We start from the raw sequence: 16,916 nt of genomic DNA, 5'->3' as shown, positions 1-16,916 counted from the left end.
TCCATCCAATTTGCTACATTAGATGGGATAGTCAATGAAAAACAGCACCAAATTCATATACTGTAGCTGCAGTATATAGTGTATATATAGTATATAGTATACATGCCTCGCTTCATACTCGTCGCTGAACCCACTGGCTCCAGGTCATCTACACATCTCACCTCATTTGCTCACATTGTATATAGACTTATTTTTCTACTATATTATTGACTGTATGTTTGTTTTACTCCATGTGTAACTCTGTGTTGTTATATGTGTTGAACTGCTTTGCTTTATCTTGGCCAGGTCGCAGTTGTAAATGACAACTTGTTCTCAACTTGCCTACCTGGTTAAATAAAGGTGAAATAAATAACATAAATGAAAAAGAACAGTTCATCGGGAGGTTTATGTCGGCGGTTCCTTATTCAAGAGTTCCTGTCATAGGCAGTTACTACACAATACCTAACCACAACAAATCAAGCTAGTAGGCTTGCAGAGAGAGTGGATAACAATAATTCTGAGGGAACATCGTAAGAATGGGATAAATATGTTGGACAAGCTCAAAAGATCAGCATTCTTTTTAAAGGGTAATATAATTAATCAGATGATCACTTCCATTAATTTTCAAGTCTTCGGTTCACAACCCGCTCCATCAAACCAATATGAGTGTGCACCTGGAATACATGAAAGCATGCTACAGTGACATTATTTCATCTCAAAACTACTGGCATGCCAACTCAACCTCAATGAATATAATAAGACATTATAGGTCCATCTGAGATTGTGATTATGTTGCTCTGCTGCCTGAGACAACACAGACACATGCAATACATTTGGAACATGGAGGCGTTAAGTGCCTTGACTAGCAGCCTTTGGGTTGCCAGTTCATCTCCCATATTGCAAAGCCCCTGTTTCAAATTAGCAACCTTCTGGTTAAATGGTCCACTTGTCTAACTTCTGGGCTGAAACAAGTACATAGCCTATACAAAACAGAACAAAAGTGCGTAAGAATAGGGAATTCATGTAAAAACAGCACAACAACCCCACAATGTCAGTCCTCATGGTCATCAGTCCGCTTGTCCCAGGCCCTCCTTGAGACTCAGCAAATTCCATGCCCCTGTGAGTCTCTCTGGGTGAACATCTGGCTTCTAATTAGCAGTGACCTTGAGGCAGGTGAGCCATTGATGATGGGCGAGTCCACAGAGAGAAGGGTCTAGTCTCCTGCGAGGACAGTTGTGTGTGCTGGGCCGGGCTCCAGTTATCACTGACCTCTACCTGCCTCAAAAGCTACTCCCTATGGGGAGACAGCTTCTGAGGTAATAAGAGATGCTATCATGTGTGTCAGGGAAGGGGAGAGTAGTCGACCTGCTGGGAGTCCACATGCAGATCTATCATCTCGTTAGCGTGTTGCATTTATAATTCACAAGCATGCAGGGTTGCATGTGTAATTAAGTTGTGCATCCACACAACTCTATGACCACGCTATGACTCAGAAAACCAGATGGCTTTTACACCGCTCTACAGGAAATGCTACTGAGATTTCAGTCAAGGCGACCATTTTGGTTCTGAAGGCAAGTGTATTTATCAACTCATTTCTGTAATACACCAACTATAGATAAACATAACATTGATTTCTCTAATATTTTATAAGGAATGAATCAGAATGCAAATAATATTCTGCAAAAAGTAATACAATCAAACCAAATGAAAATTATTAAAAGGGCATCTTATTGAATCACATTAATGATTGCCAGAAAATGCCAAAGTACGCCACTCGACCCGGAGTGGATTGTACAAGGATCCAGTTTTCATTGATTAGCAATTATCTTTCTTTTCGATTTGAATTTGTCATGACAGAAGCATAACATTAAATAGAAACAATATAAGGCAATTAACATGAAGTGAAGCAGTTGGGAAAAGGCAGCATAATGTGCTTAAGGGAGGCTCAGCCTGCAATAGAGCAGACAAAGTCAGGGCTACCATTCTTCTCTCTGCCTGTCTCTCTCTCTTTTCTCTCTCACTCTTTTTTCTCTTTCTCTCTCTTATTTTTTTTTCTCTCTCTGAGGAGCAGTAGATGTTAGAGACTTGGGGAGAGAGAGAGTCCCCCTGGAGTGGACAATCAAGGGAAAGGAACTGCCAAAAAGCCTTTCTCAGGGAAATCAGCCGGAACTGATTGCTCTTTTCAATCAGGTATATTAAGTGTGCAGGCTCCAGCCGTTTGTAGATGAGCTTGTGATTATTCTAATGTTTGAACCCCCTCCTCCTCACCACACCACCTTCTGACCGGCCAACCCCCGTTTTCCCCCACGGCCCTTGATGCAACAAGCAGAAATTTGCAGGCTCAGAGCCTCTGGCTGTACAGGTTGACTAGGTCACCTGGCCTCACCTCAGCTACAGATCACAACAGAGGGTGGTGGTAGTCACCACAGAGGTGAGGGGTCTACTTTAGCTGAAAATAATGAGTCAAATAATGATTCAACACACAACAACATTTTCCAAGTTGTTGTGGTAGTGGGACAGGCAGGGGGAGGTTCTATTTGTAATAGCTTGTCAGAAGGTAAGTTGGGTGGCACAGAGAGAAAGTGATGGTGGAGACGGGGATATAGAGAGAGGAAGTGATGGGGAGACAGGGATAAAGAGAGAGGAATTGATGGGGAGACAGGGATAAAGAGTCAGGAAGTGATGGGGGAGACAGGGATAAAGAGAGAGGAAGAGATGGGGAGTTGGTGATAAAGAGAGAGGAAGTGATGGGGGAGACGGGGTTGAAGAGAGAGGAAGTTATGGGGGAGACAGGGATAAAAATAGAGGAGGTGATGGGGATAAAGAGAGATGACGTGATGGGGGATAAAATGATAGGAAGTGAAGGGGGATAAAGGGAGAGGAAGTGGAATCCTAGATACACATTTCCTTTCCAGCATGCTGCCGGGCATGGGCCAAGTAGAAAAAGAATAACAAAAGGAGAAACTAGAAAGTTATTTTAGTGGAGACGAGGAAACAAAGTGGCTCTAATGCACTGTAGCGATGAAGGAGAGAGAGATGCCTAACAGAGAGGAGAATGAGAGATGACAACTAGATATTGCTCGGGGTTAGGGTGAACAGTGTACCCAGTTAAGGAAGCAATCTTTTTCCCATGTTCTTCTACCAATTTACCTGACAGGAGACCAAAAAGCCTTGTAAAAGATCTGGAAGATAGTCTATAAATTATTCAGATGGGCCCCGTTGTTCTACACGAGTGTTAAAGCTCTTCCAGACTCAAATCAAGCTAACGCGTGGCCCAGCCATCGTGGTGTTCCAGCCTTGTGTTCCAGCCTCAAAGTGTTCTCTGATTAAATGAGCTTTAGTGAGGCTAGACAGCTGCGATTTGAGCTTCTTTGTTTTGGTCCTCTCCGGCATCTCAAACGGCCCTTAAAAGCACCCGAAAACAACAGAATAAAACTTGAGCGCTGGTGACCAAAGAGGTCTCTCATTGGTACGGGGAAAAGGAAAATGAGAAGACACTAAGAATTGTCTTTTAAAACAAAGATCATTGTGTCATGTTTTTTGTTGGAGTGAGAGACGGTGCATTTTTTGTTAGAGTGGGTGACTCAATCATCTAATTCCTTTTGGCTTCACCTGTGGAGGCGGACTTCTGTCAAAACTGAAGAAACACATCACTTCATGATTCAAACCAATGCTGTCTGGCTGACCAATAGGCACAATAAGAAAATATTTTTCCAAATCAAATTATTTCTCTCTCTCTCACTATGGAATCATCTGCTCTTAAAGGTCCAATGCAGACATTTTTATATCAATATCAAATAATTTATGTGTAGCAATTAAGTACCTTCCTGTGATTGTTTTCAATCACTTAGAAAATAGAAATTTCTTAATTAAGCAATTTTGCTAGGGCTGTCTGGGTGTGGTCTGAGTGGGGAAGGGAAAACTGAAAACTACACTGAACCAAAATATAAACGCAACATGCAACAATTTCAAATATTTTACTGAGTTACAGTTCATATAAGGAAATCAGTCAATTGAAATAAATGAATTAGGACCTAATCCATGAATACCTTAAAAACAAAGTAGGGGAGTGGATCAGAAAACCAGTCAGTATCCGGTGTGACCACCATTTGTCTCATGCAGCGCCTCATCTCTTCTGCATAGCGTTGATCAGGCAGTTGATCGTGGCCTGTGGAATGTAGTCCCACTCCCCTTCAATGGCTGTGCGAAGTTGCTGGATACTGGTGGGAACTGGAACAAGCTATCGCACATGTCGTTTCAGAGCATCTCAAACATGCTCAATGGGTGACATGTCTGGTGAGTATGCTGGCCATGGAAGAACTGGAACATATTCAGTTTCCAGGAATTGTGTACAGATCCTTGCGACATGGGGCTGTGCATGATCAAATTGCCATCAATAAAATGAAATTGTGTTCGTTGTCCACCATGAGGCACTCTGTTCAGAACATTGACATCAGCAAACCACTCGCCCACACGACACCATACACAATGTCTGCCATCTTCCTGGTACAGTTGAAACTGGGATTCATCCGTGAAGAGCACACTTCTCCAGTGTGCCAGTGGCTATCGAAGGTGAGCATTTGCCAACTGAAGTCGGTTACGACGCAGAACTTCAGTCAGGTCAAGACACTGGTGAGGATGACAAGCATGCAGATGATCTTCCCTGAGACTGTTTCTGACAGTTTGTGCAGAAATTATTTTGTTGTGCAAACCCACAGTTTCAGCAGTCCGGGTGGCTGGTCTCAGACGATCCCGCAGCTGAAGAAGCCGGTGGTGGAGGTCCTGGGCTGGCGTGGTTATACGGTCTGCATTTGTGAGGCCGGATGGAGGTACTGACAAATTCTCTAATGGTGGTAGAGAAATGAAAATGTTATGTCGACCAGGCAACAGCTCTGGTGGACATTCCTGCAGTCAGCATGTCAATTGCATGCTCCCTCAAAACTTGCGACATCTGTGGCAAAACTGCACATTTTAGAGTGGCCTTTTAGTCTCCCCAGCACAAGCTGCACCTGTGTAATGATCATACTGTTTAATCCGCTTCTTGATATGCCACATCTGTTAGGTGGATGGATTATCTTGGAAAAGGAGAAATGCTCAATAACAGGGATGTACCGTAATTTCCGGACTATAAGCCGCAACTTTTTTCCCACACTTTGAACCTCGCGGCTTAAACAATGACGCGGCTAATATATGGATTTTTCCCACTTTCACATTAAAAAAAAAAAAAACACATTCTGTGACGTGCTCAGTTTTTTGGCGGCATGAAGCTTTCATTAGACCAATGAAATTGCCGAACGGGTTAAGGTCAAACAACTTTTTTGTTTACTGTTTAGATTAAATCGAGCGCTCTCAAACTTCCCATCATTCTGATTACGGAAGTCATTTTGTCACTCTCATCATGGCAAAGACACGGAGAAATGCATATGATGCAGCTTTCAAGTTGAAGGCGATTGATCTGGCTGTTGGAAAAGGAAATAGAGCTGCTGCACGGGAGCTTGGTCTTAATGAGTCGATGATAAGACGTTGGAAACAGCAGCGTGAGGAATTGACTCAGTGCAAAAAGATAACTAAAGCTTACTGCTAATTTTAAATTTTTTGTTACAAGCCGTGTTTCGTTAAAGCCTATTTATTTTTGTTACAAGCCGTGTTTCGTTAAAGCCTATTTATTTAAGTTACAAGCCGTGTTTCGTTAAAGCCTATTTATTTTTGTTACAAGCCGTGTTTCGTTAAAGCCTGTGTAAAGTTCATTTGTTTCAATGTACCGGTAGGCACCTGCGGCTTATAGACATGTGCGGCTTATTTATGTTCAAAATAATATATATTTTTTAAATTCAGTGGGTGCGGCTTATATTAAGGTGCGCTCAATAGTCCGGAAATTACGGTAAACAAATTTGTGTGCAACATTTGAAAGAAATAGGCTTTTTGTGCGTATGGAAGGTACATTTCTGGCATCTTATTTTAGCTCTTCAAACATGGGACCAACATGTTGTGTTTATATTTTTGTTCAGTGTAGCTGTTATTGGCAGAGAGGATTGGATTCTCTCTTTCGTATCAGTAAATTAACTAATTTACCACCTGTTGATGTCACCAGGCAGGCCAAAACTCCATCCCACCAAAACAGGCTGAAATTTCAGGCAGTCTTTTCAAACAGCTCTTACACTAAAAGGCTATTATCATAATTTTCACAATTTCATAGTATTATTCCAACCTCAGTGTAGAAATAAAATATATATATAAAACACAGGGAAATCACATTTTTGACTGTATTGGGCCTTTAAATGGCTAGTTTTCTTGGTTTTACCCTAAAACGTCCATGGATAATAAGGTTATCGTGTTGTATATCACGTTTGACCTATAATTAAAATACAGGGTCTACGGAAAGCACTGTGAGGTAAACAGCTTTATATCCCATATAGCCTTCTCCTTGGTGTTATGTATGTGTTGTCCACTGGCGTTTGCCATAATGAATTGAGTCAACCAATGGCTTATCAGTCTCACCCAATTGAACTAACAAGCATGTACAAGAATTGATTGTCCCTGAATGGACTTGAATGAGTTGATACACGTTGACAGTTTGAGCCGTACACTAATCCATCTATATCCATAATGAAGGCTGGTTCTGGTCCACTTCAACAATAGCTGCCTCGCTGCGTCAGTCGAGCACATAATTAGCGGGAATTCGATTAAATAACCAAATAGGAAACTAACAAAGTAAATACGCCTCTGGGGATTCTCCACCAAATACTTGAGAATGAAATGAACTTATTGACAGGCAGTCAGACAAACAAGTCTATTCCCAGACACAATGAGGTGGCAAATGCTTACGTGCCAGATTGCCTAGGGAGACTAACTTTCATACGTGTCAGATAAATAACTTAATTCCAAGGTGGGAACACTGTAGCATGTTTACTCTTGAGGTAATTACGCCATTTGAGCTGTAAATACACCACTTCTGCACCACAAATGGCAGCCATGTTCTCTTATTCTCAACGCCAATCCACAATGGCAGATAGACAATAATGCCTAGTGCATTAAAGCCACCGTTCTGTCCTGTCATCCACACCATGCCTCCCATCCGGCCTGTTAACCTTTCCTGGTGGTCATCTCGGAACGCATACAAATCCCTTGTGCTCTATTAAAGTCCTTCTCCCACTGGCCACTGAAACTGCTGCCAGATACCATGCATATTGAATCTGCCGGGGCCCTCTTCCTGAACAGAAGAATATTCCCGATTTTTACAACACAAATCAAATCAAAGTTTACTTGTCACGTGCGCCGAATACAACAGGTGTAGACCTTATAGTGAAATGCTTACTTACAGGCTCTAACCAACAGTGCAAAAAAGGTATTAGGTGAACAATAGGTAAGTAAAGAAATAAAAACAACAGTAAAAAAGACAGTGAAAAATAACAGTAGCGAAGCTATATACAGGCACCGGTTAGTCGGGCTGATTGAGGTAGTACGTACATGTAGATATGGCTAAAGTGACTATGCATAGATGATGAACAGAGAGTTGCAGTAACGTAAAAGAGGGGTTGGCGGGTGGTGGGTGGGACACAATGCAGATAGCCCGGTTAGCCAATGTGCGGGGGCACTGGTTGGTCGGGCCAATTGAGGTAGTATGTATGAATGTATAGTTAAAGTGACTATGCATATGTGATAAACAGAGAGTAGCAGCAGCATAAAAAGAGGGGTTGGGGGAGGCACACAATGCAAATAGTCCAGGTAGCCATTTGATTACCTGTTCAGGAGTCTTATGCCTTGAGGGTAAAAACTGTTGAGAAGCCTTTTTGACCTAGACTTGGCACTCTGGTACAGCTTGCCATGCGGTAGTAGAGAGAACAGTCTATGACTGGGGTGGCTGGGGTCTTTGACAATTTTTAGGGCCTTCCTCTGACACCACCTGGTGCAGAGGTCCTGGATGGCAGGCAGCTTAGCCCCAGTGATGTACTGGGCCGTACACACTACCCTCTGTAGGGCATTGCGGTTGGGGACCGAGCAATTGCCTTACCAGGCAGTAATGCAACCAGTCAGGATGCTCTCGATGTTGCAGCTGTAGAACCTTTTGAGGATCTGAGGACCCATGTCAAATCTTTTTAGTTTCCTGAGGGGGAATAGGCTTTATCGTGCCCTCTTCACCACTTTCTTGGTGTGTTGGACCATTCTAGTTTGTTGGTGATAAAACATAAGATATTACAGTTTTTGATGTCCCGTTCGGTAGGATATTCGTGATAGTACCTCATCTAATTTATTGTCCAATGATTGCAAGTTGGCGAGTAATATTGACGGTAACGGCAGCTTTCCCACTCGCCTTCTGCAAATCCTTACAAGGCATCCTGCTCTGTGTCCTCTGTACCTGCGTCTCTTCCTCTTGCCAACAACTGGGATGTTGGCCTTGTCAGGTGTTCGGAGAATGTCCTGTGTGTCCTGCTTGTTGAAGAATAATTTTTTTGTCTAATCCGAGGTGAGTGATCGCTATCTTGATATCCAGAAGCTCTTTTTTGCCGTAAGATACAGCTGCAGAAACATTTTGTACAAAATAAGTTACAAATAAGGGGGAAAAAAACACAATTGGTTGGGCGATCATAAAACTGCTGCCATTACTTCCGGCGCCATTTTAATGGATTAAGAGGGGCTCTCTGGCCACAAGGGATTAAGAGGGGCTCTCTGGCCATTAGGAAGTTTTATTCCATCGGATGCAACAGACCTAATTAAAGTATCTTAACCTTGTTGGGCGTAATCTCTTGCGTCACTCTATAAAACATGGGCGTGTCTAAATCAAGCTGTAAAATGCCTCGAAGCCTCCTGGTTTAAGCTCTAGCTCTCAAAAGAAGCATTTAAAAACAAGTCGGATAACTCTGGATCAATGTTATAATGCCGAGACAAAGCAAATACCATTGGCCAATTACAATTTGATTTAACCAGATTTATATCGCTCAAAAGGAATTCTGTTCGATTAGCGAGGATACTGGTGGGGGAGAAGGTGAACAAAATACTTTGATGAAAACACAAGCAAATGACATCATAGTTGTAATCAACAGCTTTCTTAATTGAAATGGAGCCAAGGAAGACACAGCTATAAAATGTGGGCTTGTCGAGAGATTTCTATTGGTTACTAACAAAACACAATGCAGGGGGGTCAAAACAAGAAGATGAGGAAATGAAACATGGCAGTAAATTGGTAAAGGTGACATAACACCTAGAATGATTGCAGGTGTGGAGTAAATTCCATGTTTGTCGAAAATCTTTTGTGATTTCCTGTGAGAGCGTCCAATTTCAAGAGGCACATATTTCCGGGGAGGAATATACCTTGTTTGTTGAATATATAGCTCTGAAAGGTCCAATAACAGCATGTTGAGCGATTCAAAACAAGCAAGTATGACCTTAGCAGAAAACAACAAGTTTTAATTACTCTCTGACTTTGCAGTATGTTGTACATCCATCTCTCACATCAGACTATAAGCTACTGTTAATGCCTCAGGAGTGTCTGTGTAGAATTATGGTTCGACCAGTGATACAGTGTCCATATAAGGACAGTGTCAACCATTATTTAAAGAGGATGGACTGGCTTACCTTTGCTAGCACTCTCCACGTGCTGCAGCTCTTCAGGGAACCTCAGGATCTCCGGGTACTTCTCTTCACACTTCTCAGCCAGGAAGTGGAGCAGCGTTGTGTTTTGGTCGGCCGACTTAGTGTCTCGAAGCTGAGAGAGAGGTGAAGTCATGGGTGAGTCACGGCATTAGTTGTTCTTACCATTTAGCAAAAGCCCAAAGCGACTGACAACAGAGAGTGCATACATTTTAGTATAGATGACCTCCAACCCACGACCCTGGCATTTCTAGCACCATGCTCTTACCAACTGAGCCACGCAGGGACAGAATGTTCTTTGAATGTTAGAAAAGGCCACAACAATAAAGGATCTGCATGAAACAACCAACCATACAGGGAGCTGTTGGGGAGGAGGGCATGTGTAAACGTTCAGCTCTCTTTCATTCAGTCTTTCAGGAACCGCCTTTAGCCTTCTTTGCTTTTACCATATGACAGTGGCAGATAAAGACGCATTATATAGTTCAGTTTGTTAGTGGTCACATACATGTCTAGTGATATGATGGGCTGAGAGGCATTCTGATAAATATGCATAAAGGAATATACGCCCATGCATTGAGTAGACAACAATAAAAACACACGTCAGTGAAACATACATATCAAACAGAAATGGATAAAAAAATACAAAGCTTTGAGAAAGGAAAAGTGAATGTGCTAGACTAGACTAATACAATTGGAGAGAAAAAGGCCAGTACAGTGGCTGCTAGGAGCATATTCTCCATTGTGGTGCCTTAGAGACAACTGCACAAGCCTTTCAGAGATCCTACATGACCTTTCAATGAGGCGTTTGGGCTGGAGAGCAGGGGCAAGCCACATCCCTTTCCTCCCCTCTCCCTCTCTTAAAACCCTGTGCAATTTTAGAGCAATTGGCTCACTGATGCATTCATCCCTACAAGCATTTCCTTGCTCGGTTCCCCCTCTCTACCAGAGTACATTTAATTTTCCCCTCACTCTTCTTTGGGGGCAGACTGAATGACTTTGGAAAATGCATTTCTGTCAAAAAAGGAGAGCTATACCACCTTCTCCAGTAAATCACATTGGCTGTATTAAGTGTGGGTCGGCACTTCAAAATAAAGAATGTCAAACATGTCAGACGGACTACGCTGCTGTTTACCTAGATTTCAGTTCATTTGTCCATTCACACATAGGATGACAAGAGAAATTGGTCAATAAAGCTGCAACTATATGTAAATAAAATGTTGTTTCTACAGTTATTTCTGTGTAGTTACATTAGGGTAACTTAAGTAAAGCTTTTAAGGCAAATTACTTACGGTAAAGTGTTACAGAATCTTACAACTATTGGATCAAACCACAGTATTTACCCATGAATATAATATATGTGTACTTTAAATATAAATATTTCAGCAGGACTGGGGAGGGGGAGTTGGGGGATTACCCACTGAGTAACATCTGTCGGGCTGCATCTCAGCAGCATTGAATCATACATCCACATGTCAGCTCAGTACTGCAAGGTGTTTTAGCAACCCCTTAATAAATAGCTGTGTCAATAAAAATCACTAGGACTTTGGCGCTGGAAAACAGGTTATTTATTCACCCTTTTTACTTATTTACTCAAGTTAATTCAAAGGCAACTTTCACTTTAATTACATCTATTCATTACATTGGACCTGTGTGTCAACCTCCCTCAAACATATATCATTCTTACACCACCTTTTCTGTCCCGAAGATGTAAAAAAACGTAGATAACCTTTTCACGAATCTCGAGCACAAAGACTTTGAAAAGGAATTGAAAAGAGATAATGTAGTGGTATAGTACGGCTCTAAATGAATGAAACCCGACAGAGGTAGTCGACCAGACTGCAATCCCTAACTCTTCCTTCTTTTTTCTGTTCCCTCCCTCCCTCCCTCACAGAGATTGGAGGGAGAGGACAGAGGCTGGTGGGCTGCATTAGGCAGGGGCACCGGTGCTGGCTGACCCCCCTCGCCCTCACCGGCTCAAACAGATTGTTTTCTGTCAAGACTTGACTTCAGGATGGCTGGTTTGAGGGGGGAGAAGAGAGAGAGGGAAATAAAAATAAAAACACAACAAGATGGCTTTCTATTATTAACCTCACAGAGCCATGCCAAACTCTCAAGATTCACGCAGACCTCCCTGAGAACAAATGTCTTGTAAGGTTACATTATCTTGATGTGTGGGGGAGCCAGCAGTTGACTAAGACAACAGGAAACCACATGATCATATCAGAGAGAAGAAATCCATTCATATTCCAATGTATATTTTCCATTCTGCTTTGTCTTAAGAATGATCAAGAATACTCTTACTGTAGACTTATCATTGACAATGTACTTTTTTAAATCCTCAATCACAACAGAATGCATTATGGTGTCCATTTTAGGACAATAAACAGCAGCAGATGTGGAATAGGGCTGTTGGAAGACTAACCAAAGTCATTGGCAACATTCCCACCCCCTGCCCCTATCAGGAGAAGATTTCAAAGGGAGGGTGAGCAGACTTGATTACACATAATACAATTGACCACTCTCTAGGACATAGACAATTACATGATTACAACAGACCAAGCATGTGGTTCAGTTCGCATGCTGACGCGTCAGGCTGTGATGAAAGGGCACACATTGTCACTGATAGTTTAATGGTAATGAGTGTTAATGCAACAGGACATTATGCTTCTGCTCCAATAGCCATAGGATTATCATGATGAGCATCACCATCAGCACCTTTCCCATGGTCACATATCTGGCCATATCGCCATATAAAGCAGCAATTTAACCACACCAGCCTCAATTAAACACCTGCTAAGAATGCAAGGCACTTGTTATCCAGGAACTTCCTGTTGAAGCACACCATCACTCTCTTCTCTATTTTACACCATCCCTCCCTTCTCTGTCACCATCCATCTCTGCTCTCTGTCACCATCCCTCTCTTCTCTCTTTCACACCATCCCTCTCTTCTCTCCATTACCATCCCTCTATCACCATCCCTCTATCGTTTCTGCCATCATCCCTCTCTTCTCTCCGTCACCATCATTCTCTTCTCTGTCACCATCCCTCTATCCTCTCTGTCACCATCCCTCTCTTCTCTCTGTCACCATCCCTCTATCCTCTCTGTCACCATCCCTCTATCCTCTCTGTCACCATCCCTATATCCTCTCTGTCACCATCCCTCTATCCTCTCTGTCACCATCCCTCTATCCTCTCTGTCACCATCCCTCTATCCTCTCTGTCACCATCACTCTCTTCTCTCCGTCACCATCCCTCTATCCTCTCTGTCACCATCCCTCTATCCTCTCTGTCACCATCCCTCTATCCTCTCTGTCACCATCCCTCTATCCTCTCTGTCACCATCCCTCTATCCTATCCGTCACCATCCCTCTATCCTCTCTGTCACCATCCCTCTCTTATCTCCGTCACCATCCCTCTATCCTCTCTGTCACCATCCCTCTATCCTCTCTGTCACCATCCCTCTATCCTCTCTGTCACTATCCCTCTATCCTCTCTGTCACCATCCCTCTATCCTCTCTGTCACCATCCCTCTATCCTCTCTGTCACCATCCCTCTCTTCTCTTTGTCACCATCCCTCTATCCTCTCTGTCACCATCCCTCTATCCTCTCCGTCACCATCCCTCTCTCCTCTCTGTCACCATCCCTCTATCCTCTCTGTCACCATCCCTCTATCCTCTCTGTCACCATCCCTCTATCCTCTCTGTCACCATCCCTCTATCCTCTCCGTCACCATCCCTCTATCCTCTCCGTCACCATCCCTCTATCCTCTCTGTCACCATCCCTCTATCCTATCCGTCACCATCCCTCTATCCTATCTGTCACAATCCCTCTTTTCTCTCCGTCACCATCCCTCTATCCTCTCCGTCACTATCCCTCTATCCTCCGTCACCATCCCTCTATCCTCCGTCACCATCCCTCTATCCTCTCTGTCACAATCCCTCTATCCTCTCTGTCACTATCCCTCTATCCTCCGTCACCATCCCTCTATCCTCCGTCACCATCCCTCTATCCTCTCTGTCACCATCCCTCTATCCTCTCTGTCACCATCCCTCTATCCTATCCGTCGCCATCACTCCAGCCTCTCTGTCACCATCCCTCTATCCTATCCGTCACCATCCCTCTATCCTATCTGTCACCATCCCTCTCTTCTCTCTGTCACCATCACTCTCTTCTCTCCGTCACCATCCCTCTATCCTCTCTGTCACCATCCCTCTCTTCTCTCCGTCACCATCCCTCTATCCTCTCTGTCACCATCACTCTCTTCTCTCCGTCACCATCCCTCTATCCTCTCTGTCACCATCCCTCTATCCTCTCTGTCACCATCCCTCTATCCTCTCTGTCACCATCCCTCTATCCTCTCTGTCACCATCCCTCTCTTCTCTCCGTCACCATCCCTCTATCCTCTCTGTCACCATCCCTCTATCCTCTCTGTCACCATCCCTCTCTACTCTCCGTCACCATCCCTCTATCCTCTCTGTCACCATCACTCTCTTCTCTCCGTCACCATCCCTCTATCCTCTCTGTCACCATCCCTCTATCCTCTCTGTCACCATCCCTCTATCCTCTCTGTCGCCATCACTCTCTTCTCTCCGTCACCATCCCTCTATCCTCTCTGTCACCATCCCTCTATCCTCTCTGTCGCCACCCCTCTATCCTCTCCGTCGCCACCCCTCCATCCTCTCCGTCGCCACCCCTCCATCCTCTCCGTCGCCACCCCTCCATCCTCTCCGTCGCCACCCCTCCATCCTCTCCGTCGCCACCCCTCCATCCTCTCCGTCGCCACCCCTCCATCCTCTCCGTCGCCACCCCTCCATCCTCTCCGTCGCCACCCCTCCATCCTCTCCGTCGCCACCCCTCCATCCTCTCCGTCGCCACCCTTCTATCCTCTTCGTCGCCACCCTTCTATCCTCTCTGTCACCACCCCTCTATCCTCTCTGCCCTCTATCCTCTCTGTCGCCACCCTTCTATCCTCTCTGTCGCCACCCCTCTATCCTGTCTGTCACCACCCCTCTATCCTCTCTGCCCTCTATCCTCTCTGTTGCCACCCTTCTATCCTCTCTGTCGCCACCCCTCTATCCTCTCTGTCACCACCCCTCTATCCTCTCTGTCACCACCCCTCTATCCTCTCTGCCCTCTATCCTCTCTGTCACCACCCCTCTATCCTCTCTGCCCTCTATCCTCTCTGTCGCCACCCCTCTATCCTCTGTCGCCACCCTTCTATCCTCTCTGTCGCCACCCCTTTATCCTCTGTCGCCACCCTTCTATCCTCTCTGTCGCCACCCCTCTATCCTCTGTCGCCACCCCTCTATCCTCTGTCGCCACCCCTCTATCCTCTGTCGCCACCCCTCTATCCTCTGTCACAATCCCTCTTTTCTCTCCGTCACCATCCCTCTATCCTCCGTCACCATCCCTCTATCCTCTCTGTCACCATCCCTCTATCCTCTCTGTCACCATCCCTCTATCCTCTCTGTCACCATCCCTCTATCCTATCCGTCACCATCCCTCTATCCTCTCTGTCACCATCCCTCTATCCTCTCTGTCACCATCCCTCTATCCTCTCTGTCACCATCCCTCTATCCTATCTGTCACCATCCCTCTATCCTCTCTGTCACCATCCCTCTCTTCTCTCTGTCACAATCCCTCTTTTCTCTCCGTCACCATCCCTCTATCCTCTCTGTCACTATCCCTCTATCCTCCGTCACCATCCCTCTATCCTCCGTCACCATCCCTCTATCCTCTCTGTCACCATCCCTCTATCCTCTCTGTCACCATCCCTCTATCCTCTCTGTCACCATCCCTCTATCCTATCCGTCACCATCCCTCTATCCTCTCTGTCACCATCCCTCTATCCTCTCTGTCACCATCCCTCTATCCTCTCTGTCACCATCCCTCTATCCTCTCTGTCACCATCCCTCTATCCTCTCTGTCACCATCCCTCTATCCTATCTGTCACCATCCCTCTATCCTATCTGTCACCATCCCTCTATCCTCTCTGTCACCATCCCTCTATCCTCTCTGCCATCATCCCTCTCTTCTCTCCGTCACCATCCCTCTATGCTCTCTGTCACCATCCCTCTATCCTCTCTGTCACCATCCCTCTATCCTCTCTGTCACCATCCCTCTATCCTCTCTGTCACCATCCCTCTATCCTATCCGTCACCATCCCTCTATCCTCTCTGTCACCATCCCTCTCTTATCTCCGTCACCATCCCTCTATCCTCTCTGTCACCATCCCTCTATCCTCTCTGTCACCATCCCTCTATCCTCTCTGTCACTATCCCTCTATCCTCTCTGTCACCATCCCTCTATCCTCTCTGTCACCATCCCTCTATCCTCTCTGTCACCATGCCTCTCTTCTCTTTGTCACCATCCCTCTATCCTCTCTGTCACCATCCCTCTATCCTCTCCGTCACCATCCCTCTATCCTCTCTGTCACCATCCCTCTATCCTCTCTGTCACCATCCCTCTATCCTCTCTGTCACCATCCCTCTATCCTCTCTGTCACCATCCCTCTATCCTCTCCGTCACCATCCCTCTATCCTATCCGTCACCATCCCTCTATCCTCTCTGTCACCATCCCTCTATCCTATCCGTCACCATCCCTCTATCCTATCTGTCACAATCCCTCTTTTCTCTCCGTCACCATCCCTCTATCCTCTCTGTCACTATCCCTCTATCCTCCGTCACCATCCCTCTATCCTCCGTCACCATCCCTCTATCCTCTCTGTCACAATCCCTCTATCCTCTCTGTCACTATCCCTCTATCCTCCGTCACCATCCCTCTATCCTCCGTCACCATCCCTCTATCCTCTCTGTCACCATCCCTCTATCCTCTCTGTCACCATCCCTCTATCCTATCCGTCGCCATCACTCCAGCCTCTCTGTCACCATCCCTCTATCCTATCCGGTCACCATCCCTCTATCCTATCTGTCACCATCCCTCTCTTCTCTCTGTCACCATCACTCTCTTCTCTCCGTCACCATCCCTCTATCCTCTCTGTCACCATCCCTCTCTTCTCTCCGTCACCATCCCTCTATCCTCTCTGTCACCATCACTCTCTTCTCTCCGTCACCATCCCTCTATCCTCTCTGTCACCATCCCTCTATCCTCTCTGTCACCATCCCTCTATCCTCTCTGTCACCATCCCTCTATCCTCTCTGTCACCATCCCTCTCTTCTCTCCGTCACCATCCCTCTATCCTCTCTGTCACCATCCCTCTATCCTCTCTGTCACCATCCCTCTCTTCTCTCCGTCACCATCCCTCTATCCTCTCTGTCACCATCACTCTCTTCTCTCCGTCACCATCCCTCTATCCTCTCTGTCACCATCCCTCTATCCTCTCTGTCAC

General features: G+C 45.3%; 1 protein-coding gene across 5 annotated transcripts in view; it reads right to left on the bottom strand.

Moving 5' to 3' along the window:
- The window catches only part of diaph2 (diaphanous-related formin 2), a 759,144-nt gene that overhangs the window by 247,332 nt on the left and 494,896 nt on the right, over window positions 1-16,916 (bottom strand). For all 5 annotated transcript variants that reach the window (XM_045717986.1, XM_045717985.1, XM_014199083.2 and 2 more), the window contains one exon: window positions 9,553-9,682. In XM_045717986.1, coding sequence (XP_045573942.1) covers window positions 9,553-9,682 — 130 coding nt within the window. The remainder of the gene's footprint in view (window positions 1-9,552; window positions 9,683-16,916) is intronic.

The sequence above is a fragment of the Salmo salar genome, chromosome ssa05 (genome assembly GCF_905237065.1).
Source record: "Salmo salar chromosome ssa05, Ssal_v3.1, whole genome shotgun sequence".
NCBI lineage: Eukaryota > Metazoa > Chordata > Actinopteri > Salmoniformes > Salmonidae > Salmo > Salmo salar.
The sequence above is the reverse complement of the archived record's forward strand: the minus strand, read 5'-3'. Positions and strand labels throughout refer to the sequence as shown.